The sequence below is a fragment of the Amblyomma americanum genome, chromosome 11, assembly GCF_052857255.1.
Source record: "Amblyomma americanum isolate KBUSLIRL-KWMA chromosome 11, ASM5285725v1, whole genome shotgun sequence".
NCBI lineage: Eukaryota > Metazoa > Arthropoda > Arachnida > Ixodida > Ixodidae > Amblyomma > Amblyomma americanum.
The window spans coordinates 24,373,000-24,398,551 of NC_135507.1; the positions used below are offsets into that span (position 1 = coordinate 24,373,000).

General features: G+C 45.7%; 1 protein-coding gene across 3 annotated transcripts; it reads right to left on the bottom strand.

Annotated features, from left to right (window-relative positions):
- Positions 1-1,964: 1,964 nt before the first annotated feature.
- LOC144110370 (synergin gamma-like) lies at positions 1,965-25,161 on the bottom strand. Of its 3 annotated transcripts, none has more exons than XM_077643224.1 (12): positions 24,981-25,161; positions 24,005-24,073; positions 21,833-21,991; positions 19,004-19,254; positions 17,051-17,792; positions 14,416-15,018; positions 11,182-11,385; positions 8,958-9,167; positions 8,153-8,250; positions 7,688-7,850; positions 5,763-5,911; positions 1,965-4,182 (listed from the first exon to the last, which is right to left on the bottom strand). In XM_077643224.1, the coding sequence occupies exons 2-12, from the start codon at positions 24,039-24,041 to the stop codon at positions 3,964-3,966; spliced, it is 2,835 nt and encodes a 944-aa protein (XP_077499350.1). In that variant the 5' UTR covers positions 24,042-24,073; positions 24,981-25,161; the 3' UTR covers positions 1,965-3,963. The 3 variants fall into 3 exon arrangements, with proteins under 3 accessions (XP_077499350.1, XP_077499349.1, XP_077499351.1); XM_077643223.1 differs by having other exon boundaries at positions 21,833-22,030; positions 24,981-25,069; XM_077643225.1 differs by lacking the exon at positions 24,981-25,161 and adding an exon at positions 24,143-24,269.
- Between the last annotated feature and the right edge of the window lie 391 nt (positions 25,162-25,552).

The window sequence follows — 25,552 nt, forward strand, 5'->3', positions numbered from 1 at the left end:
AGCGACACTGCTACACGGCAAATCCAAAGGAGCTAGAACGCGGCCTCTGTGAATGCCAAAAGTCACCGCTGTGTGTGAAGCGTCGCTAGTAACATTATGAAATTAAAGCAGACGGTAGCACTTCAGCTAAGAGTGCTTTCGTTTATGTTGGAAAAAGTAGCTATCACGATAATAAACGAGCGTTCTGACGGTGAGAAACAAATATTTTGAAACAAAGTTTTTTTTTTTTTTCATCGTTCTAGGTCCGGCCATGGTAGGCGCACTTTTCCATTCGGCTCCTCGTTGTGTTCGAGAAGCGTGCTTCGTTGCTTGTGTCTTTGTGCACACAAGCAAACTCAAAACGCGCACACAACAAAGAGCAAACGAAGAAATAACAGCAAAGCGAGATGCGCAAGCACGCGTGTGTCGATGCGGCTGCTGAAAAGCGTTCAAGTCCTTTCTTAGCAGTGTGGATGTCTTTAGTCATAGCCTCCTCTACGGTTAAGTGCACTGTAATGCAAAATTAACCATTAAATAAGATAAATTAGATATTTTTTTACGGTTTCAAAACTAAAAATTGCGTCAATTTTTTATTCTTTGAGCTCGCTAGCTGGCGCTGCCGTCTGGGTTGCTCCTTTAAGCAACTTTAAGGCCACTGACGGCCGCCTTTATTGCTACGGACCTTTATCGCAAAGGTCTCGACGCTTTGCCGTGTAGATGCGTGTCACGTGCCTTTGGGGCAAAGGACCTTAATTTCTAAGGCCTTACAAGTGCCCGTGTGACAGGGGTATTAGACAGGGAGGAGATAAAGGAGGGCCAGACAGTTTCACCAGGCTAAGGTCTCGGTCTGCTGTCCTGCACATGGGAAAGAGAAAAAAAGGCAAGGGGTGAGTAGATAACTGTGGTGTCCTGTCCTAGACTATAGGCAGTCTCTTATGGTGTCTTCGACTGGTCGCTTTAGATCGCTCTAGAGCGCTCCGAGAGGCGACCGCACATTCGGCTGGTCGAAACCGGCCGCTCTGACTACATTCGGCTGGTTCTTTCTGAGCGCTCGCTTCCAGCTCAGAGCGCTCTGACGCGCTCCGAGAAAAAAGTCGGAGCGGCTCCGAGATGAGTCCACGTGACAGAGCTACTTCCGCCATTTCGCGAAAGTGGTGCGAGGCCTCGGCGTCCCCTGCGCGTAGGCAGAAGCAAGTGTAGGCTTTTGACGCAGTAGCAGCGTCCTTGCCGTGTTGTGTTTTGCGGGCGCCGCACTGTGTGAGGCAAAATGTCCAAGAGACGCCAGATAACTACGCTAGGAACGCGGTCTGTGTTGCTGTCACATGACAACAGCAATTCCAGCAGCAGCTCAAACGAGGGCGACAGTGCTATCCACAAGGCGATGTTCGAAAAATTAGCGTCCCGTGGGACGGAAAGCCGGGGTAACAATCGATACAGGCTAAGCGGCGACCGCGATGCAAACTGTGTGCGGCCACGTGCGGCTAAAGGTAATCCAAGGGACCTTATGTGCGGCTACTGTTGACATCAGCAGCGGTGCTGCGTAGTGGTTCCGGAAGTTACGTCCCCCTTCTCCCGACGAGTTTTCAGAGCGGAAGCGCAGGAGGCAGAAGGATACCGACCTGCCTCCTGCGCTTCCGCTCTGAAAACTCGTCGGCCATTCGGTTTGACTAGTCTCGCTATGCGCTCAGAGCGAGAGCGGCTCCCACTCTGCCAGATCCTAACCGGATCGCGGGAGCGACCAGCCGAAGACACCATTAGACATGTAGACCTCGAGCACTACAGCAGAGGTTGCACAACTCACAGTGCCATTGGTCAAAGAGATCGAAGTCCCAGGATCTTCACTCCAGAGAATGGTCAAGTGTCCAGCGGGCTTAAAAATATGGGACAGATGGCATTCCAGCCATTTGGCAACATGGGGGTTTAGTTGAACTGAAACCCATGTTTATCCACGTCTTTATGTGACAGATATTGCATCAGAAAGAAGATGTTATGCTTGAAAAGGTTTATTTTTATGTACACGGTATTAACAAGATCACATTTTATAGCCATGTGACTCTACACAACTGTCTACACAGTGCACAATTAGAAGCCTTGTAATGCATGCTTTTGCTAGCAGCCAGAAAAGCCTACACACAGACCACCCCTAACTGTTTGTGCACATTAAAAGAAAGCCTACCCAGTCACTTAACACAGGCCTAAATGGCTCAAATGAGGCACGTAAAAATTTGTGGCATTTCTAATCTTCAACATAACAACAGAAAAAACATAACACAAAAGAACACACTCAAACGCTTCTCCCATAATGGCAAGGTTAACAAGGCTGATAAATAAATACACTATCAATTTTTTTATATCATTTTGCTAGTCACTTTAGGTGTAAAAATAAATGCACTAAGGCAGCACACTGCAATATTTGTATAATGCTATGCCATGGTCAAATGGCAATAGAAAAAAGCAGGCTGCCGTCATTCTTCAAGAACACCGGTTCTCACAATTGTTTAGATGCTATGGGTCAAGCCAGGCATACTTTAACAAGTTTATCGCATGTTTTTTTTTTTTTACGTCATCCTAAATCAACGGGTTTGCAATAAATGCAAGCCAAATGCATGCACTGAAAAGAAACATAGGCATGTTCCTTGAAAATTTCATAAATTCAGCCCTTCAAGAAAAAAAGCAACTGAAAAATGCACCTTTTGTTTCAGTTTAGCTGTAGTGCCAACATGTGCCCTTGAATAAGCCCAATAGGGAGCACTAAAAAGCACATGGTCTCTGGCTGTTTTCCGCACTACAAACAGCATGCACAACAAGGCATGGTTAAGCCAAACTTAGCTAAAGCCAAAGTTAGCTACACTGCTTCGACATAGACCCCAACGGATTGTAGAAAAAATGAAGCGCCAAAGAAGACCGCTATGAGGACCAGACGATATATATATATATATATTCGCTGAATATATAGCCATGAGGGTAGGCATGTGAGGTGAAGGGATAACAGGTGTGTCATCATCTGTTGCTGATGTATTAATGATCATCTACAGGAGCATAAACTTTCACTGAGGAATGGTAGTGGTTCACACTTGCCGCATCACTGCAAGGGCTGCGGGAAGGTAGAACAGAAAAAACATGAACCTAAACTTAAAGATACTAGATTCATAATCAGAAGTAAACACAAGGTTGCGCGTGAACCAATAGAAACGCACCAGATCAGCCAAAGTGGAAGAGCATGTGTTAGTGCTCCATCTTCGACAATCCACAGGAATTCCACAGGAATGAAAGAGTGTTCTTAGATAGGTTTAGAAATCGAAATTGTTGAATCATATGGATTTCTACCATCGCTTGTCCACGATCCCGGGCGTGATCACGCACCTGTTATTCCTTCACTCCACTCCTCGCCTCATGGCTATATATTTAGCTGGGTATATATATTGCTCCGGGTTTCAATGAACAGGTGCGAGTAAGCACCTGTCTCGTCGTCTCTCCTTTTGTGCTGTCCTGTTTGGCGCTTTATTTTTTCTACAAACCATGCACTAACTTGCCCCGCAGCATGTTTTACTGCAGTACCGTTTACGACCTCCCAGGTTGACTCTACCCAGACTGGTTTAGTGAGCAAAGTCTTGAGGCAACTCCTCTGAAACAAACAGAGCACGCCAATTCTTCCAGGTGCGATTTGTCGGCGCAGTGCTTGGGGCCCTGTGTACAGAAGCGCATAACGCTGGCTTGATCTTTCAAAACATAGTTCTCTGGCTTCTGCTTCCAGCATGAGGAGAAACAATGCTGGCAAACGATGCCAAACGTGCGCGCTTCGATCGCTCGGGACAATCGAACGGTGCCGCAAAGCCAAATCCCGTCGCGACTGTTAGATGACTCCCTGGATGGCAATGCACCAAGAGAATGCACGGTCTAGGATCTGAGGTTTCTGGTGGAAATTCTGAGGCTGTCGTTGGAAGGGGGTAGGCAATGCAGGTGGATGTCACAGAATGGCTCCCATTAGAGCAGTTGCACTGGTGTCACTGCAGGCAGCAGCGAGTTGACGCAGTTCACCCACAGGTTGGCACACGGTGAGTGGTACTCGCGGCCACTGTATGACAGCTTGGAAGATGCGATTTCAGGATTGTCAACGTGCAGCAGGCAGACGCCACATGACTTGGCCGATTCGTCAGCACCAGGTAGCCACTTGGCGTCTTCCGCAGGAGGTATCTTCATCGTCTGCGTCGAGGAAACCCCACAGTCTCAACACTGCCCACATAGGCGACAGGTAACGATATCAATATGTAAATCAATTCACGGAAAGATTGATCGTAAAATTTTATCCATAACACAGCAAAAAAGGTGTGGAAGATATCGGTCACGAATATAGAAGGATCCAGCGTAAGAAACTGAAAAGGGGACCTCTTAGTCACTTTGTGTATAATTAGTATGATATATATGGTACTCAGTACTGTAGTCACAATAAAATATTAAGCACAACAAAAGAGAATCATTTACAGTGGATGAAGAATGACCGAAGGACCTGTAAAGATTACATGATGCTTTAGGAACCGTGCCATTATAATATGTACAAATTCTGTTATATACTATGATGTTAGTCTTGACACTATTAACTGGCTACAATCAGCTGCAATCCCTATTTTCAGGTGCTTGCGTCACTACTTTCACTAGAGCTAACCCTACGCAGTAGAACTGCTCAAACAGTACTCTTCTTTTTTTTTGTTTGAAGTGAATTCAAAGCAAATAACAATTTTATTCAAATAATTTCGAAGCGAATATTTCGAAAAACTTTTTGCACACAAAAGAGGTTGAATGGCATAACGCAGCATTTTCGAAACCATGCATTTGTCTGACACACAAAACTAGCACATTAAAAAAAGTAAAGAAAAATAAATGGTGCGTTGAAGCTTTGTTGCACTCACTGAAAAATGGCCATCTCAAACTGGGGGAGCTGGCTTATTTGTGGTGTCTGAGGTAGGCTCGGCCAGGCCATGGGCATTGCGTGCCTCATGCCAGTGACTATTCTCACCATGATTCAGGAGCTCCACGGGTCACAAAAAAATATTGTCAGTTGTTGTATACAAATCGGTTTGGCTATTGAAAATTCGAACTGCGCTGCATACACACGGCGCGCTCGTGCTGGTGGTTGCTTTCCTGGACGACGGGTAGGTAGTGCAGGGGCAAACTTCTGGTAATGTTCAGAGCGTACATCTACCGGGACCCGAAACTACAGGACCGTTGGCAGTTTTGCTCACATTGCGATGCCTTCCAGCAGGAAGTATGTTGATACGAAACCACACGAAGCAACTGTTTCAGCATTATTCGCTTGGGACGAATACTTTGAGATTTTGAATACATATTCGAATTGAATACTTTACTGTTAGGCTGAGTGTTCGAAATTATTCGCAGAAGCCTACCGTGCATGCTAAATGTTTCCAAGTGAAAGTAGGCATTCAATTCATAGCCTCAGGAATAAAACAATGGGGCTAGCTGATTTATCGCTAATTACGACGTCAATTCACAAATGGTGAAAAGAAATAGAAGCACGAGCACTGACTACCAAATTCAGCTTCTGAGCTCATATAACAGAACTGGAAAAGGAAGTTGGCAGCATACATCTTCCCTGTTCTCACCATTTATGCCCGTTTGCCAATATGAAAAGATTGAATTTTTTCATTCATAATCCATTCGCAATTCCGTCATAACCCAAAGAAGCAACTCATGTCTTTGCACTGCCCACTAAATGCCATGCAAGAGTGGTGGCCTGCCAGGTAACCAACGAGGCTGGTGAGGCTTACAAAGAGGCACGAGTTCTCGAGGTATGACGTCAGTTGCTCCCAGGTGGCCTGCACCTCGGAGCAGAGCTTGTCCAGGTTCTCAGACTGCAGGCCCGTCAGCCGAGAGGAGAGGGCTATGCGCTGGCACACCTTGTAAACCTCGGCCAAATCTGCACATGAGAGGTAAACAGGAAAGTGCTACGTTGCTTTCTGCCAAAACGTCTTCTCTCTTGTAATGCAGTGGTCATACTAATGAGCAAATTAATTTATTTTTTCCCTGCTTACACATTTCAGAGAGATCTCAATTTGCTTTTGTATAATGACACATTCCTGTGACCACACATTCCTCAAGTAAATCAGGTGCAGACTTCTTCAGAGGTGAAGGATAAACTGTTGGCAGGCAAGTACGGGTGAGATCAGTCCTGTACGTTGTGCTGTTCTAGAGTTGAACACAAACCTGTCGAACTCGAAGGGGATCACATGAGTAGTTCAGTATATAAAAAATGGCAATGCATAAGCTTATCTGTAACCCAGATGCAACAGTACATTGCGCCCTCACTATTGACGGGCTTCTTTAAACAATGTGCCGCCTGCTAGCAAGCAGGCAGTCTGCCCCCCACTAGGCGTTTTTAGGCCTAACCTCCTTCACATCCAAGCTGCAGGAGACAGTGCTTTGGAACTAACCACTACAGATCCGAAGACGCCTTATCCCGTTACCAGTACACTATAAATAAAATAACCTCATTAAAATTAAGGTACAGTTGGTTCCCGCAATGCCTCCAGCAGAAGGGCCGCCACTAAGCTTTAGTTAGTTACATTGGCTTCTCTGCATGACAGTGATGTGGCATGGAGAATGATTACAAGATGCTGTCCTAAAGGCCATCCACGTTTCCCAGCGCTAGCGCTGCCAGCATGTGCTGAAGGCTATGCATTCGACCGATCTCCATGAGCAGAAAGTGATCGCCGAGCGCCATCAGGAGGAGCGCCACTTGCAGGGGAAAGGCATGCCGTTTGATATCGTATGTGCAGAAAGTGATTGCCAAGCGCCATCAGGAGGAGCGCCACTTGCAGGGGAAAGGCATGCCGTTTGATATCGTATGTGCAGAAAGTGATCGCCGAGCGCCATCAGGAGGAGCGCCACTTGCAGGGGAAAGGCATGCCGTTTGATATCGTATGTTCCGCTGAACACAAGTTTGATTAACGCAAACAACAGGCCCATATTTTCGCATAAAATTTCCAGGGGGATGTTCTGACCGTTCGATATAAATAATAATGCGATATATCCGGGTTCGATGTGTTCAGGCTCGGCTGATCATAACAGAGTGCATGCTTGTTCATTGTGGAGGAAACTGGTGCTTAAAAGCTCAGTCTTTCACCATCAAGAGATTTCTGCACATTCAAGCACCTTAGTATTACTGCTGCACTTTAAGGATCCTCTGCTCGTTCACAACAACTGCCAAAGCAGTGCACAGTGAAACATGTGGCATCTAGTGCATGAGACATGAGCAAAAAAAGAATAAATAGCTTTCACATTGCCCAAGACGGGCACCAATAGATGGCAGGTTCTCAACAGGCAGTGTTCGCAAAGCAGTCTCCGCAACCACATCAGTACCGTTTTCTGATGTGAACGCATCCTTTAACAGAAGATTAATACAAAACACCTCACGATGTACCATCCTAGGAGCAGAGATAATAGAACAACACCTCAATGTTGTGTTACACGAACTGACCACTAAGAGCAACAGACAAGCCACTTAAAACAGATGGAGTTCCCGTGAATGAAGAAGTCAGCTCTCTGTTACCAAAAATGCTGTAAAAGAGAATGAATTTTTTATTACCAAGAGGGTGCTTTATATTTTAGAGCAGGCCCCAAAAAAACACGTGCTGATCAATGCTCCAGGACAACCCCACTGGCACAAAGAAGAGCAAAGTGAGCAGCAACTCACTGTGGATGTAGCTGGTGCCTTCCTCAGTGTCGAGCGCCTCCCTGCAAATCTGACTGCTTGCCTCTCGGTTGAAGACGGACTCGGCCTCCATGATGAGCTCGCGCACACTCTCCAAGCAGCGCGTCCAGCTGTCAATGCAGGCTGCCTCGCCAACAGGTGCATCCTAGAGGTGAAATAGAACACTTGAAGCTGCTTATGTAGCAACGCCATGCTAAGTGCGGAAAATGCTCGCAAGCACCGCTTGATCTTCAACCAACACAAATATTTATGGAAATGTTGGACAAGCAAGTGTAAGCCAAGCAAACAAAAGGTGTACTGCCTATCATGTGCAAAGGGGCAAAGCAAAGCAGTTGCAACATTCGGCTTATAATCGCAAGGGACACAAGTTTAAATTGTGCTATAAAAGCTAACATGTGAGGCAAACACGTAACGCTTATCAATCCATAATCGTCACAGCTGGCTCACCTGGTTTATGCCCCGGATAACGCTGTACTTGTCCAGCAGCAGTACCGGCTGCTCCGACACAGAGGCAGCACCTTCGGGCTGTGTGTCAGACGTTGTGTCTGGAGATAAAGATTAGGAAGACTGTCAGAGCTAGAACCCCTTGTTTACTACTTATGTTTGCTCTCAAATAGCACAACATGAAACATGGTCTTCTCACCAAGCAAGCATTATGAGAGCTCATCTTTATTCAGTCACTCCATGGTTTCCATGTTACGGAGTTAATACTACCTCAAAACTGATAAGCTCTCTAATGTACAGGCACAGAGGAGGCATTGCCTAGGTCTAAATGCGCTATATCTGCAATCTCTCACAATAGGCACATATCCAGGGGGGGGGGGACGGGGACAATGAGGTCTTCCCACACAATGGCTAGGTTCATCATTAGCTCGTGGCAGTCATAGTGCCTAGTTTGGTGCCAACAAACTGGGAGACACGGTATGGTAGTACATATGAACTGGTGCAAAAGTTCATACAAAACCAATACATGGCTCACGCAATCTGCAATACGCGATCTCTACAGCATGCATCTATGATGATCTGAAATGGCCTTTCCAAACTACCTCATGAAGAATGCATGTGAGGAAAGTGATTGATAAGGAAGTGTCGGTTGATCGGTAATTGATTCAATTGATAAGAAAACGTAACAAGCAATTTCATATTTGTTACAGAAGGAGACTGGCACGAACTATAAGTGTGTGAACAGAAATGTGTCGATTCTCAATTTTCGTTTTGAAGGAAAGTTGCAGCGGCAGTGAAGAACTCTCACCTGATGAGGTGGCAGCCTCGGACGCTTCCTCCTGACTGTCGGCGGTGGCAGCCACCCTTGCGTCATCCGAGCACCCTGTCCTGGCTGAAGCGGACTCATCGTCATCGCTGTTGCCTAGCCGGAAATCCAGGCTTAGCACCGAACCGTGCCGGCTGGATAGCGACCCTTCGCGGGCTCCAAATTCAAGGCTGTTCACAGACAGCCCATCACCTGCAGATGTAAACAGTGCCCTAATTGATGCCCTTGCAGCTGCCCCTTCCTTCTCGTATTCGCAGAGAAAACGGCACAGATTTCAAACACAAAACACCAATCAAGACCTACTGTACACTATGACTGCTGATCACTACCATCAGGTAGGCACCTAAGAAAAATGTACAAAAATTGAGTGTAGCTCCACAATCTCAAAGCAAAGTTTAAGTGTTGAAACATTAACTGCGAAACCAACAGCAACATATTTGTGACATGATCCATTTTTTCGCAGAGTATGTGACGCACTATCTTGAGTGTCCAAAAGCATCACGGCAAACAAGAAATAAATTTTTAAAATAAGAATGGCAAATTTGGTTTCCCTCCCCCTAGCACGTCACCAAACGTATATAATTTTTCAGAATTCCATTTTTGTTGCCTGTTGAACAGAAAGAAACATCAGCCTTAGCCTCAGAAGTACTTGCAACTGGGCTTGTTGGTGCATATTCGTGAAAGACATAAGAGCGCAAACTGGCAACACGGACAAGGAAGGGAACAGGACGAGCGCTACTTTTGTTGGCCAGTCGTCGGTTAAGGGCTAGCCATTCGTGTGGCTTGAGTTTGGCTTGTACGCTGAATTTTGGGCCTTCCTTCAGGACTGCCGCTATTCCTTCCGGGAGTTCAGCTCCTCCCAGGACTAACACATCATGGCGTCCGGGATCCTTGGTCTGCCCCTTCTTCAGTTGTTCCAAGTGTCTCGATACATGGTTCATGGTGCATTTCCACCAAAGCTCTGTTGTCTGGGCTGCGAGCTTCTTGCTTTCTCGATGTCTGATGGCCGCCAGCCGCTCTTGGTCTTGGGCGTAGTATGCTGCCCGTAGAAGATCTTGAAGCAGCCTCACTTGGTACCACAGTTCGGACCGGAGTATCTTGCAGACGTATTTGGCGTGGCCTACGGTGGGTCTAAAAGGACCGAAGAGGCCAGTGACTTCACTAGGCACAAGTCCTTTTCGCAGGAAGAAACCAAGTAGCCTGGCCCGGCACGTTGAGGCAACGATGTTTGCGATGAGCAGGGGAACATGGGAAGGCGAGGGTTGAACACAAAACAGAGAGCCCGATGTAGAAGAAATATGACTAAGAAGTACTTGCAACTGGGCTTGTTGGTGCATATTCGTGAAAGACATAAGAGCGCAAACTGGCAACATCATGTTTATAAATAAAGATATGGAAAAAAAATTATAGGTCACTCTCACTTAACATTAGATATCTGAGAAAGCTATAACATATGGTCACAAGCCATTCTGCAAAGCAAAGACCAATACAAGAAACTTGTCGAGTTTTGAGTTTAGCATGAGTGTACAAGGTCTGAATGCTGCTTGGTCACGATTACACGAAATAATAACAAGCAGCAGCAAGAGCTCTGCGTGTACACACATGCACTCATTACGGTGCCTGAAATGAGCAACAAATGGAGGTTCTTGAATACCTGCGATAATGTTTGAGGGCATGACAAACACATGAATTTCCTACTAATCCAACACAAGCTCTAAGACCTTAACTGGAGTTGCTGTATATAGTAGCAACACTTTCATCCAATAACTGCATGATAACTACATCCATTACAGTACAAAGGCCACTTTCATATCCTTCTAATTAACCCAGCCCTGTGTCAGCTGTGGCCCCTCGTCCCCGCAAAGTTCCTAATCTTGGCGGCCGCTTGACTCTCTGCCACTTCCTGCTATGTACGTTCTCCTGGAATACAATTCAATGGTGATCTGCTCCTCTCCACATTGCAGACCCTGGCCATGCCTATTTCTTATTGACTTTAACTAAAATGCCATTAACTCTGCTCTCTTCCCGTTTTTTAATGTAACCTCTATCATTTTCCTTTCCATATCTCACTGCACTGTATGCCATTATTTTTGTCAGCCTCCAAGTTTCTGTCCTGTGGGTTAGTACTGGCAAGTTACAATTATTATACACGCAGCAATAAGGATACTAAAGGCACCTTACACTAAATTATGCAGGCATCACTGACCTAGGGAGATGGTGTCATTGGACTGCGATGAAAAAGGACCAGGGTTGTAGAGGAGACCACCAAACATGTTGGCGCGCTTATCAGGAGTCGCCGGTGCTGGCGGAGGAACGACTTGGACGTGGCAAAAGTCGCCGAAGTCTTCCTCGTCGGCCTTGACGTCAAGTTCGGGGAGCGGGTTGTGCCACGTCTCGACAGTATGGCCGCCTGCGAGAAACCAGCTTCATCAGCCACAAAGGCACAAAAATCTTTCGAGCTAAGCATTGTATAGACATGACAAACCAATGAAATGCTTTAAACAAGCCTTCTTGCTTGCTGACCAACAAGTATGTTTCGCAGTGCCACATTCTCCAGAACAATGCAGCATAGCCCCTCATTGAATCATAAAGCAGCAATAAACATGGAGCAACAAATAGTGGCGAGAAGATTGTGAATGTACAAGTTGCTGCTAGCACAAAAAATGACAGGCTATACCTATGTTCCTTACTAAGTAACGCACTATACACATTATTTGCTCGCATAATTGGTGCACATATGTAATGAACACCCACTTTCCATGTTATCAACATATAAACTTATACATAAATATAAAATATAAAGTCTAGCAAAAGAAAGTGCGCTCATAATGCAAGCATAAGTATGATACATAACCCTGCCTGGTACTGGATCGGGCAGTAGGCCTCCAAGAGAACTTTTATCTATCATGTTAGACAGCAAAGCATTCGCCACTCTTCCCAAGCCTTCGCAGGTTAGAAGGTACTAAGAAAAATATTAGAATATTTATGCATCCGCGTTGGTTCACTGAAGACTTGTCAGTTCTTCCGTTATCACTTGTTTTGAGTGAGCGTTGCAAACTGTGGGGCGTACTTATATTCACTCTTGACATCGCCACCAAGCATCATTTCAGGACCAAATTTGAGTTCACCTACGCCAAATGCCTTGCTCATATTTTTTCATCCCCATAAAATCAATCCCTCAGTTTGGCTTCATGCAATAAGGCTCAGGCTAAAGCAAGGCTAGGTATGTTTGATTAATGATTGCTTAATAAATTTTTATGCATTGAAGGAATCACTGTGGGCAATGAGGTGCGATGTAGTGGATTAATTTCAACCATCGGGGGTCCTTAACGTGCATTGAAATCTCAGGACACACAAGTCATTGCATTTCACCCCCAGTGAAATGCAGTTGTCCTGTTCACAAAGCTAGAAATGAGAAGGATGCATGCCAGGATATGGATACAAGAGAGAAAATATGCTGCTATCCTGTGGCATACTTTTCGGTACCAGTTTTGTCAAGCTCACCTCTCCAGGCATAAAATATAGTTAAGTACAAAAGAATTCCACGTAACAGTCAGTTGATTTTGCATTTTGCTCCTAGATGCTTGCCATTCACTAGCATGCAGGAACTAATGTTGTGAAAATTAGGCAGTTTTGAAGTTCAGTGACACGTTTTCTATCATGTTTTCAAGAAAACCATGAAAAATTTTGTTTAGCCCATACTTTCATTAACCTGGTCAGCTCTTTAGCAGTGTGAGTGGGCACCATACTTTGTCAAACCAACATGCATGGAATTACCAAAATTAGGTTTCGCCACTGTTCAAAAAAGAATACGGACTCTGCAGCCAGAAAACGCAAACATAAAATTAATTTCAGTCAGCACCAGCAATGCCGCACAAATACAGATTACAATTCTCACCTAGCAACTTCTTTCATGGTTAGTTTGTATTTTCCAAACCAAAACTGCAGTCTATGAGATATGCCACAGTGTAGGGCTCCGGATTAAGCCTTGGTAAATATGCAATTTTTGCATCTGGCACCCATGAAACATGGCCAAAATTGTACCTATTTGTTTTATTTTTCAAGCCAGAACTGGCAAAATGTTCATTTTAGGCAGAACACGTGAGGGTCCCGGTACAGCCTCCGGACCCCATCTATGTAACAACCTATATACATGCTTATCTTTTGGCATGCATAGTCTATAAACTTGATTTGATTTGATAAAAAAAAATGTAAGATAGATAAGACATTTGTACTAAATAGAAACGAAAAGGTACAACAAATGAATTACAATAGCCAAACCTCAGCAGTGTACAGTTAATATAAGCAGTGTTTCAATTTAACATCAATAAAAACTCGCAGAATTTTGAGTGCCAGGGTAATGCTTAAATTGTCTGAAACAAATGTGGGCATTTATGTTTTTTGAAGCATGCACTGGACTTGCGCCACTTCAAAGCTGCGCCACCTTTCCATGAAAGTTTCTACTACGCTACTCTAGCGATGGAGTCATTCCCGTTTCTTCATCTAGGCACTAAATTTTCAGGAAGGTTAGGTGTGAACACTGCACCAGTGGGTCCATAGGTTCAATGGGTTTATAACACTATAGCAGGAAAAAGTGTTTATCCAGGCTCCACTGTTGAGAGTTACCCAAAAAGAAAAAAATTAAACAAAGAAACAGCATGGACCCCATATGAGACATTATTACAGCCACAAAAATTTGTACTGATCTATAATGAACAATCAAAATTTTAAGCCAATGCACATGCCACATAGGCAACTCGAATCTTAAAGCATTTTGCTGTGTACTCACCTCACGGAAGCACAGTAATGCTGCAGAAAGCTCGTTATTTGCTTCCTTGAAGCACACTGCTAGGCTAAATGTTGTATGGTAATCAAGCACATGGCGAAAGTTGCCAACATAACACATCCTTGCTCCATATTCAAGCCAGCTTTGAGCGCTGTCACGAATTTGCATTACCACAAGAAAGCAGAAACCTCAGTCTAGATATATCAAGTGCTCTTTTTCTTTAAATGGCATTTTCATTATTGTTTCTGTTGTTTGATGCCAGCTTTGCTAACCCACAATCTTAACTGCTTGTGAGCAAGCGGAAGGTTCGGCATGTTGCCATATATGACCATGTCACATATAACAACATTTATATGCCATGTTCAACTTCCTCGGGAGGCAGAACAGTTGTTGAAAAAAGTGACCTGGACTGTGTGCTATGGTTACTTTTTTCTGGAGTCAATTATGAAACTGATGGCACCGACAAGACTGAAGGCATTGTTGCCCCATTGCGTAATAATCCTCAGCTAATGCGAGTTAAATGCTTGCTTTATTTGAGGCAGGCTGTATGTGCTATGACGTTCAAATGTCTCAGCTGTGTTCACACAATTTAGTCGGCAAGCATCAAGCAGGTAAGTCAAAGAGGCTCTGAATGGAAGAAACAGGCAGCCTTACCAGTGTCCACGACATCTGCACTCAAATTTGCGTCCTTCGAATCACTCGTCGGAGCATCTGTCACACTCCACAACGACAGTCCGTCATCGCACAGTTCTTTGAACACACTGTATCGATCCTCGGTGGGCACCGATGGCTTGGAAGCCTCAGGAAACGCTGCTTGGAAGTCAGCGAAATCGTCGTCAACTGCCGTTGGCGGCTCCGGCACCGGGACATTGTTAGTCACAGGGGCTGCCTGAGAAACCGGAGGCTTCAAAGACATCAGAGAGTCCAAGTCAATCTTGAGGCCGAAGTTGAACGTTTTTGGCATCTTTGGGCTTTCACAGATATTGTTCCGCTGCTGAGAGAGCTGGAAATTATGTGCATTCACAGCGGCAATCTTGGAAGGTCCCAACTTCGGTGAGTCGGGAAGGGAGTTGGCTTTCCGAGGATCGTGTGCAAAGGTGGGCTCAATAAGCGGTGGTTGGCTAGTCGTGACTTTTGACAAGTTGCCTAGCGGGAGTGGTTTTACTTGAGTTGACACACTATCCGTAGCAAGAGGTTGTTGGAGATGACTTTGCTCTGGTGCTGATTTGAAGTCACCGAATTCATCATCGAAGTCTCCTGGTGCAAAGAGAGAAATGAGATCAGACCAGCCATACCGATTATGGCAAAGAATTCTTTGCTAAGAAAAATTTTAGTGATATGACTAGTGTACAAAATGTACCAAGCACAAAAAAAAAAAACAGGAATGCCACCAATCAGAAATAGAGTTTAAGGAAGGTCCACATTAAAGGTCGCATTAAAAGGACACTCAAGAGTCTCAGTTAAAATACACGTTTCATGAAAAAAAATCTGTATGAGACACAATTCAAATTTTAATCTAAGTCACAGACCTATAATTAATTTACCCAATGCAGGTATTATAGAACACACTGATGACGATCGATGCACTCTTTTCACGAAGGAAATTCATCCAAATAAGCCCGCTAAGTACAGAGCACGCCCTAGAGCCTATGTCCATAGTCCAGTTTCTTGATGCAAATATAGAAATTATCTTGAAATACAGAAATCAAAAATCACCATCAAGGAACCTTTATTCAAGCCTGCATTCTCTCAAAGCAACCATGATGACGTCTGATGATGTCACTTCTCTCCAGCCAATGGGCGGATTTTAATGACCGACAACGCATTTTGGCCCCATGGGACTTGTAATGCTATCACATTAATATAAACGATAGAACCAATAAGCCCTAAATTAAGTATTATGTAAAATGAAGATATAAGCACAGCTGCTTACCGTAATCCCTAATTCTGGCATAAAGAGCAACCACAGAATAGACTGCATGATAGCATCATGTAAAAACTTCAGTGTAGACAGCGTCTAAATGCACAAACTGAGCACTAACAAGCATCAGTGCAGTTAAAAAATGAAGGTAAAGGCGAAGGTAGATGCACTGCAGAGATCAAGACAGTAGTGAACTCAACATTTATGCCAATTCCTTAGCGGAAGGCCAGCTGCTTAGTATCAGCAGTACCACTGCAACACCGACCTTGCTGCAAAATTTGTGGCCCATGCCGACTCATCGCCAAAAGAATTTGCTACTTGAGAGGAGGTGGCACCGTATATTGCCGCATATAAGTCAGCTCCAAATGTAAATCGATTTCCCAACTTGCAGCTTTCAGAGACAAATACACAAAAAAAAGGTTGACTTCAAATATAAGGCGACCTGTAGGAAGGCGTTGCTGCATGTGCACAGCTCAAACCAAGAAACGTGTAACGATGTAATTACACGGCCAGCAGTCAAGAACAAATGAACAACAATGATAAAACAGATACTCATTCTGCCTTCCATGCCTGCACGCGGCTGGCTCAGTAGCAGCAAACCGAACGACCGAACTGCCTAAGTTCCTGTAGTTTCGAATTCCAGCGCGACGTGCACTCTCCGGAGGCTGCTGTAAGTTTGCTCTTGTGTTGTCTACCACCAGCTTGAGCGAGAAGGGTAAACGGTGCGCAATTCGAATTTGCGTAGCATAACCGACTTGCACGCAAATTAACAATTTTTTTACAGCGATAGCTGTCAGACGCCCGTCCCTGGCTTTCTCGTCACCGCCGCCGTAACCGGTGGGTGTGTTAATGTCACGGTCATGTGACATTCATGTCACGTGACATCGACCTTAAGGTCACGTGACCTTACGTCACGGTCAACCTGGGACCCATAAGCCTACAGGTGGCTCTGTTTCGAACAGCTGCAGGGGTGCATCATCTGACCTCTACACTAGTGCGCCAGGGATATATTCCCAAACTAAACCCCTAAACAGCTATTGCTGAACACCGCGTTACACAGTCGTAACTATCCTGTGTTTTTTTTTTTTTTTTTGACACTTCAAGCTCAGTGCATCCGGCTGGGAGCAGGCGCCTGCATGAGGCACTTACTACACATGGCCCGGCTGAAACTACCTTGGACCTTGCAAATAGGTCGACTCCGCGCATAAGTCAACCGCCCAAATTCAGATGGTCGTTTTTTGGAAAAAAAAAAAAAAAATGTCGACTTATACGCGGCAGTATACGGTAATCTACACAAAGCAAAGGTACCATGTCCACAGCAATCAAATGCTGAGGATCTAGTAGCAATTGTCATTTCACTATCCATACCTGAACCACTTGAGAACGTAGTAGGCATCGGGCAACCGTGGTTCATGAGCGACGGTACAGAGGACGCAAACACACCACCATTTCCCAAAGCACCACCGCACTCGCCGGATGCACCAACCAAGCCACAGCTGAGAGGGGCGGGTAACCCCCTGGGCACAGCAGGAGTCGGCACAGACATAAACGTCACCGAAGGACGTGACGACGTCACAGGGAGCACCGAAGGGATGGAGGGCACTGCTGCCCCCAGTTTCGGGACGGCGTGCGCAGCTGGCAATGAGCCGGTAGGTGGCGCTGCCGTCGCTGCGGGAACCGGGGACGCGAATGTCATTGCAGGAATGGACGACACAAATGGTGCAGCAGGAACGGAGGACACAAAAGTAGCAGGAGCAGATGACACGAGCGTTGCGGAAGGAACAGGCGACGCACACACCACTTGCATTGGTTTCGCCGCAGATGACACAACTGTCACGGCAGAGACGGATGACGTAGGGGGCGCTGCTTGAAGAGGTCTTGAGCTAGGGGACGATGGGAACAGGTTGGTCGAAGCTTGGAATGTCTGGCAGCAAGTCGCCGAGGGCTGCTGCAGGGCCGGTGGGGAAGGGGACGGCGACATCTGGTTGGGCCACGCCTGGGGCAACGATGCTGCTGGAGCAGTGGAAACGTTGTTGATGGGCTGGGCAAACATGGGGACTGGAGGCTGCGGTAACCGGGATAGCAGCTCCAGCTCAGGGGGGTGGCCGGCCTGCAAGTCAGAGTGGGTGACCAGAACACAACTTTTGACTAGGCAAAAATAAAGTGGATAAAAGAAAGGTAGGGGTTGTGACATGCATGGGTTTATGTGCTCAGAGGACTCAAAAAACGCTATAAGGAATGCAAGGGCTCCCCGGAACCCATTTGAAGAATGCCTGGGCTAAGCAATAACCCAATACAAATAGCCAGGTCCAACTGAAAAACAGCAACTACAAGCATCACCCTTGATAAAACTGAAGTGTATAACCTGCACATACTTGACATAAAGAGTTGTTTCTTGAAGCTGTCATTGCTAATTTTCCCACATTTCCTTGTAAAGAGAGCAGCAGATACACTGAACACTTTTTCAATGTATGCACTGGAGGGAAGGGGTATCATAATGCATGAACTCCTTCGGCACCAGCTTAATGTTGTGCAATGCTTCAATGTTAGCGTCCAAGTCCTCTATGAAGTGCTACGCTTCGCTGTTGCTCCGCACTTTGTGTGGAAGCCTATGACTACGAGTTGGGTGTAATGGGAAGCAAGTTGCAGCGCCATCTGACAAGACGAGGGGGGGGTGGGGGGTGTCCCTACAGAGCAGTCAGGTCATATTTCTCAGGGTGAGAACTGTCGTAGAAGACGCCGGTGACCCATTTGCAGTCTGAACGCGTGCGATGCTTCTCCGCTGTCGGCCTGTTTTCGGCTCGTTGTCACTGTCCCGAAGGAAACATTGCCACTAGCACCAGTGTTTGCCATCCGGTTGAGGTTCTCAAAGTTATACTGTTGGTTACAACTTATAATTGATTACAAGTAATGAATTACTTGTAACGTGTTAGGTACAGAGCTGCAAACCAGGCATGCCTCCGAGCTTTAAGGTAGCTCTGGTGTGGCTACAGTGAGTGCATGTTTTCATTTGTTCGTTTGGAAAGCATGAGTGCTTTAGGTGCCTAAACTATGTCGACTTGTTTGCATAACGACTTCATAGACAGGAATGAGCCATAAAAAGTAGCACTGAGACCTTGAAAACAATGTTGATTCATGACGTGGTTATATGAGGACCTGAGAGCTAATGCACAATTAATCAGCAGGAAATGTGACAATTTTTTTTGTGCAATCTTCGCAAGCTCCTTGGAAAAAAAAAAAAAAAAACTGAATTGTGAAATTTTCCACCCAATGGATAAGAACCAGCCTCTAAAAGGGGATACAGCAGGTCTGGCCACCCACCTGAGCGAGAGCGACCAGAGCGAGGGACGCGTACAGCTCTGGCTGGGTGAACGAACCCGGCACGGTTCGGCTGCACAGGTCCCAGATGCGGCCCAGGGCAGGCCGCGATAGCCCCGACGACAGCAGTAGTGAGCAGACCAGAGCACCGTTGATGCCGGCAGGGCCGGTCACCTGCCGCTCCAGGTCTCGGTACAGGGAGGGCACGTCCCCTCGCTGGCACCACACAGGGAGTCGGCCAGGAGGCGTCGCTTCTGCGCAAAAAGTACAGACATGTGGGAAATTGAGTAGTCTGTCAAATTTCACAGTACTAATGTAGTACAGTGTCTCTTGCAGTAAGGAACTACCCGAGTTTCTTCAGATGTAATTGCAAAGAAACCAACCTTTTCTCTGCATTAGGATAAGATACTTTAGAGTTGTACGAGATCTAGGGCCGTATTCCGAGTTTGCGTCATAATCTGCCGCAGCGGCCACACCTGATTGGTTGAAACATCGGAAACGGATATCGGTTCAGTTGCGACTGTGAGACATGATGTCACTCCGTTGCGTTTGCCACAGTGCATAGTCCGCTATGTGTTTGACGTCACCAGTCCTGTTTCTTCGACTCTTTTCGCTGCATCCGAACCACCATATCCGCTTCCGGCGTTTCGGCCAATCAGGTGTGGCCGCTATGCCAGATTATGATGCTTTTTATTATGACACAAACTCGGAATACAGACCCTAATTTTGTCATTGCCATGAGTTCATTCTGTATGTATGCAAATTTGCAATGCATGCTTACAGTTAGGCGTGCCTTCTAGCAATAAAAAGTTATACAGTGCAGTGTCCATCCATGTGCGTCTTTTTCGATGTGAATGCGGTTGTTTGCATTGCAGTTATGTGTGGACTATAAAACCAATTTGCTATAAAAACTCAGTCTTACTACCTGAATTCTATGCAAGTGAAATGTGAACCAAACATTTCAGCAAAGTTTGTGGAAGATGCTGATCCATTTAAAAAAAAAAAGCACAGCACACAAGAAGGTGGCAGAGAAAAAAGGGCTATGCACAAGTGCTGTTATACGTGAAAGCTAAACTAAATAGAAACTTATTTCACTCAAGTATGTCTGCTTTTGTAGTGTGCCTTGGTTACAATGGCTGTGCACTAGGAATTTAAGAACAAAGCCAAACAACATGAGGCAATGGGGCAACATCCATAGGCAAAAGGCTAGTCTGGCAGCTTTTGCATTGATAATCAGCGTTGTAATTAATGCTGGTATGTTAAGTTCAACCCCCCTCTCCTCCATATGGAGTGCACCACACGCATAGGTTCCATTTCTGTTCCATACTAATGCTCAATCTTTTGGTTCTTCACAATGCAACGGCCATCAACACCAATTCGGTCCTTCAGACAGCAGAGCTGCTTCCAGCAGCAACACCAGAAAAAGGTTTTCTTCTGTTCATCAACCTGGTGCTCAACCACTGCAAAGACCTCACCTTTGCTCTCATGTGTCTCTGACCTTGGAACTGCCTTACTATTTTTAAGACAGCCAAAAATCCACCATAGCAATGTCAGGGCAAAATATGGCCAGTAGTTATTTGCTAGTGCTAGACCCTGCCATCAAAATTAGAAAGCAAACAGGGGCAAAATTAAAGGAACTTCTGGACACTTCACTTTTGGAGACGGGCACAAGTGCTTTTTGTGGGCAAACCAGTGGTATTTTGTGCTCGACTTTCATCATGCGGCCGCATTCAATGGCAGGTTTTGTTACACCAAAAGCCACTTTTGTCAAATCTAATGGCAATAGCAGCTGTCAGCAGCAATGAGGAAGGATTTTGCAGGGGCACACAGCAGTGGCAGTTTTGATTGTGACACCATTGACAGCAACAGATTTGCCTTTCTGCTGTGAAGGAGGAAAGGCACACAAGATGCACATACACTTCCAAGAACGCAGCGTTAGGAAAAAAAAGGGATCACACTGCACCGCAGCTGCATAAAAACGCTATCTGCTTAAAATTTATGACAGCTACTTTTCAAGAAAGAAACAGTGCGCCTCAGGCTCAAGCTGACAAAAGCATGGCACATGCTGTTTTTGTCGTGTAACTATGGTCATTACTGGAACATACAGTTGGTACAGTATGTTACGGTACAGTACGGTATGGTATGGTACTGTAAGGTACGGTAAGGTATGCCATGGTATGGTAAGTGAGGTTTAATGTCCCAAACTGGCACATGGGCTATGAGGGATGCTGCAGTGAAGGGCATTAGATTAATTTAACCACTTGGCGTTACTTTACTCTCACTGACGTCGCACAGTACATGGGTGCGTACTGAGCAGCAACACGCAGTTGTTAGTGCTTGGCGTGCAAACAAGGCCTTATTAATGCAACCTTCCTGATCAGGTGTACCTTTCTAAACTATAAACCATAATTTGCCAGTTCCTGGGGCCAACATCACACATGTACAACATGGTATGGTAGGACATGTATCAGCCCACAACCACCAACAACTGTTCCCTGATCAAGCAAGGTGTGTACAACACTGGTCAACAGCAGTGAACAATGTAATACATGTGCCAATAATTGCAGACTTGGCAGTCAACACCATTTCTGTGCTGAGTTAAATAAGGGTATAACGTTGGTAGGAACTCTTGAGTGGTGAAAGGAATGTGGAGCTACTATGGCACACACAGACACATGCACACATAAAAAATAATAACACAAAAGGCACTGCTATGGGTTATGTTCGGTAGCCAGGCAACAGCAGCAACAAACTTCAGGCCTTTAACGAAAGAGCATTGCTGGCAAGCTCAATGGCGCTCACAAAAGCATGGTAGGGCATGTAAAGTCTCACGTGGAGCATGTGCAGCTTGCTGCGGCGGTCGCGGCATGTTGAAGCCAGACGCGTAGGTGTGCTTTGCGGCGCCGGAAGCACTGAGCCGCGGCTTGGCAAAGCTGGAGCCTCGGCTTTGCTCAAACAGGTTCGAGCACTCCATCATTTTCTTCTCGAGTGCTGAAAAAAAGGGGCTTTGAAGAGCAGCGTGGCTTACAGCTGAAGAAAGCAAAATGGCTACATATTGACATGCACAGGTTACTGACACAAACACTCTTAAGGAGACAGGACACTGAAAATGCCCTGCCCCTTCTTTTACCTAGCCCCCGCCCCCTGCCCCACTCCTCTCTCAAAACCTCCCTTTAGAGCTTGGCGAGCAATGACAATCAACCAATTGATAATAAAATGAGCATAAAATATGCAGTGCAAAAACAATGAGGACAAAGAATGTGCACACACACAGCGCTAACTTCCCGGAACTGTATCTTGCCTGTAGTAAAACCTTGTTGGAAGTTAACGCTGTGTATGTGCAAGTTCTTGCTTTGCTTATCATCTTCGTGCTACACATTTTATGCTCAGTACGCATCGCATGTCCAAGTGTCTAATCTGGAACTGACCATGAGTTATGAGCCACTACAGTGGGGGTAAGTGCATGCATTAAGTCACGCCACCAGCGATACTGTTTTTTTTTATTTCAGATTAGTAGTAGCTGGCGCAAGTTAGCTCTGGGAAATGGCACCAAGGTGCGGCCTTCGCATGCGGACGATAGATCCAGTGGACCGAGTCTTAAGAGAAACAAAAGGAGACAATTCGAGTTGACGGAAATGGCAGAACTTGAATACTGCACATTTAATTTCTTCAATTTACATCTCTCATAAGGCACCCTACAGCATAAAACATACCTTTAGTGACTGACAGGAAAGTGGCTCATAGCCTTTTTGAGAGAAGGTAAACCATTTCTTTTCTTTTTTTTTGAAATCTCACTTAAAGGCATTGTGGTGTCGTGTCCTGCAGTTCAAAGTTCACAATGCCCATCTACTCACCTAGCTTATCAGCAAGGAATAAAAATCTGGCAGAGCAGTGACAGAGCAGCCCACCTGACTGACTAAGCATCCATTACAGGAGAAGTATCAAGGTTTAGAAAGTTGTGAACATATGATGTTGATACTGTGGCAAATAGAATACGTTCACAATTCCAAAAATCAAATTTCATCATCATGTGAGTGTTCAGAAAATACAAAACAATCCTTGCTCTTAAAGTGTGATGGTGTTTCCCTGGATCTACCCAGAGAGAGAGGTGGTGTGCAGCTTCCAGTAAACAACAGATACACCTTTAGGTCACCTGTAGCAGTTAAAACATCCACTCTTCGCGTCTGTGACCTTTTATTACAGACTGATCAAAACCATTTGAGCACACATCTAATGCATATGTCTTGACGAAGTATTCTGCAGTACTGGTTCTCAAAACAAGCAGTCCAAATCAGCACAACATGAATGAAAACCGACTTTAGAAACAGCCATCACATACTCTTGGTGATGGCCTGATTTTCAAAACCAAACCAAGTGCATGAGGCAGCATGTGACAATCATTTTACATCAGAAAGCAATAGAAGCAACCAGAGTTTTCATTTAATCACTATTCTTGAATGTGCACTCGGGAGCAAAATATGATGTTAGCATGGCTGTTTGTACTGGGCAATGCTTTTCAAACATAAAAAAAAAAACATGTGGGCTACGCTTTCCCAGGTTGCTTATTCAGTTAGCCCGTGCAAGCTACGAACATTGCATGGCCATCAGTCAAAAACGCACCGTTTTAGCACCAGGTGTAATCTACCAAGGATGGCTACCAGGCTTTCCAGGCACACAGACTTCTAAAAATGTGTTAAAAGCCATTTGCTGACTGAATCTTTGATTTCAGAACAAAAACACAAAGGTTTAGCCGTCTGCTGCCATCGGTCATTTTGCACCAGTGTTATTCCACTGCAATCTACTTTTCGTGCAATAACATGCATGCAAAACTGATACATGAGTCACTGAAATAGCACACAAATTAGAAAACATGACTGCGCCAACCACATAAAAAGCAACGCGTTCAAATGCCAGAACAATATGCAAAGGCGCAGTGTAGAGAGCAATTTAGAGAGATGCTAGTGCACCATTATTTAATGGGTGGTCAGAAAAACCGATATTTACCGCTCAGGGGTTGTTTGCTTCCTTGCTTGCTGGCCATTTTGCCCACCTAAACCTGCACGCCGCCACCGCCTGCGAGAAAACGCTTTTTTGATCGACCCGGGCTGATATGACACCAACGTGTCAGTCGCGGACACTTGCCGTGTATTTTTGTGAGTCGTCAAACTGATATGCGACAACGCTAGTGAAAAAGAACGGCCAGAAAAATATATGCTAGCGCGCGGTCAACTCCGACAACGTGCATCATCTGCACGCGCGACCTGCCTACGCAGGCAGACATGCGACCAGCCTCTTGAACTTATTGACGGAGGTAGTGAAAACATCGATGGGGCGCCAACCGATAACCGAAAGGAAGAGAGCTTTGGCGGCAGAGACGCTTTTGAAGTGCCATCACGAGTAGATAAAAAAAGACCACGGACATGCGGCATGCGCTGCGCGAATGCGACAACACGAATGCCGCAATATCGCGATTTCCGTTGTCAGAGCCGACGCGACGGTTTGTCGCGTCTGCGACCGACTGCAATCTGACGAGAACTTGCTACAGCAACTGCCCGTGTACAGCACCTGTACAGCGTGCGAGCACCGATGTATAGCAATTCGGGCTTAGGTGAAGGTCGCGAGCTGCGCCGCGACTATGACAGCAGTCGGGCGAGACGGCTGCGTTTACGCAGTCTCGGCTGAAAGCAGGTTCATGTACAGTTGCGAAGGGTGCGGAAGCGCGAACATCCGGCTTATCGGGGCACTGCGCCAGCCATATGTTCATTACATTTCGTTTTCATCCGCCAAGGAAGCAATAAGGCTTCACAGCGTCTCTCACCCCGAGTGGCGCCGAACAGCCTCTACGCCGGGGCGATCTTTACGTCATGACGCGAGAAAACCTTTCGCCTTAACGGCAAAGAGCACTTTTCAAGAAAATGACGCTCTGGAGAGCTATTTGATTTCGATTAAATGCTAGAAATATCCCGAAAGCATTACTCACCTCTTCGCGGCGTCTGCTTGCTCGCTTGCTCGCTGCGCTCAACCACCTTGCGGCTGTTAGGTGCACTAAAAATATTCCATGGTTGCCGCGAAGCGTGACATCTTGCCGCCGTGATTGCGGCTGTTGCGGTCGTAAGTTCGGCATGAATCACCTTTGCTCGCTCGCACTGCACATCGTAAGCCTTCCATAAAAAAACAGAAACGGCGATGTTCGCACCACACAAATAAAGTAACGTGCCTCCAAAACACCAAAAATTACACAAAATGCAAACGAAACTGAAACTCAAAATCTACTCGGAAAATTTTAAGTGCTGTTATAGTAATAATAATAATAATAATAATTGGTTTTTGGGGAAAGGATGGCGCAGTATCTGTCTCATATATTGTTGGACACCTGAACCGCGCCGTGAGGGAAGGGATAAAGGTGGGACTAAGAAGAAGAAAGAGGTGCCGTACTGGTGGTGGGCTGCGGAATAAATTCGACCACCTGGGTTTTTGCCTCTATAAAAACGCAGCCGCCGCGGTCGGGTTCGAACCTGGGAACTCCAGATCAGTAAAGTGCTGTTAAGGACC

Excerpts from the sequence above, each read along its gene's own strand:
- LOC144110370 (XM_077643223.1), bottom strand. The coding sequence starts at position 24,041 with ATGGCCAGCAAGCAAGGAAGCAAACAACCCCTGAGCG. Across the intron at positions 22,031-24,004 it reads AAGCAAACAACCCCTGAGCG|CTGTAAGCCACGCTGCTCTT; the intron begins GTAAATATCGGT and ends TGCTTTCTTCAG. Across the intron at positions 5,912-7,687 it reads AGGCACCAGCTACATCCACA|ATTTGGCCGAGGTTTACAAG; the intron begins GTGAGTTGCTGC and ends TCTCATGTGCAG.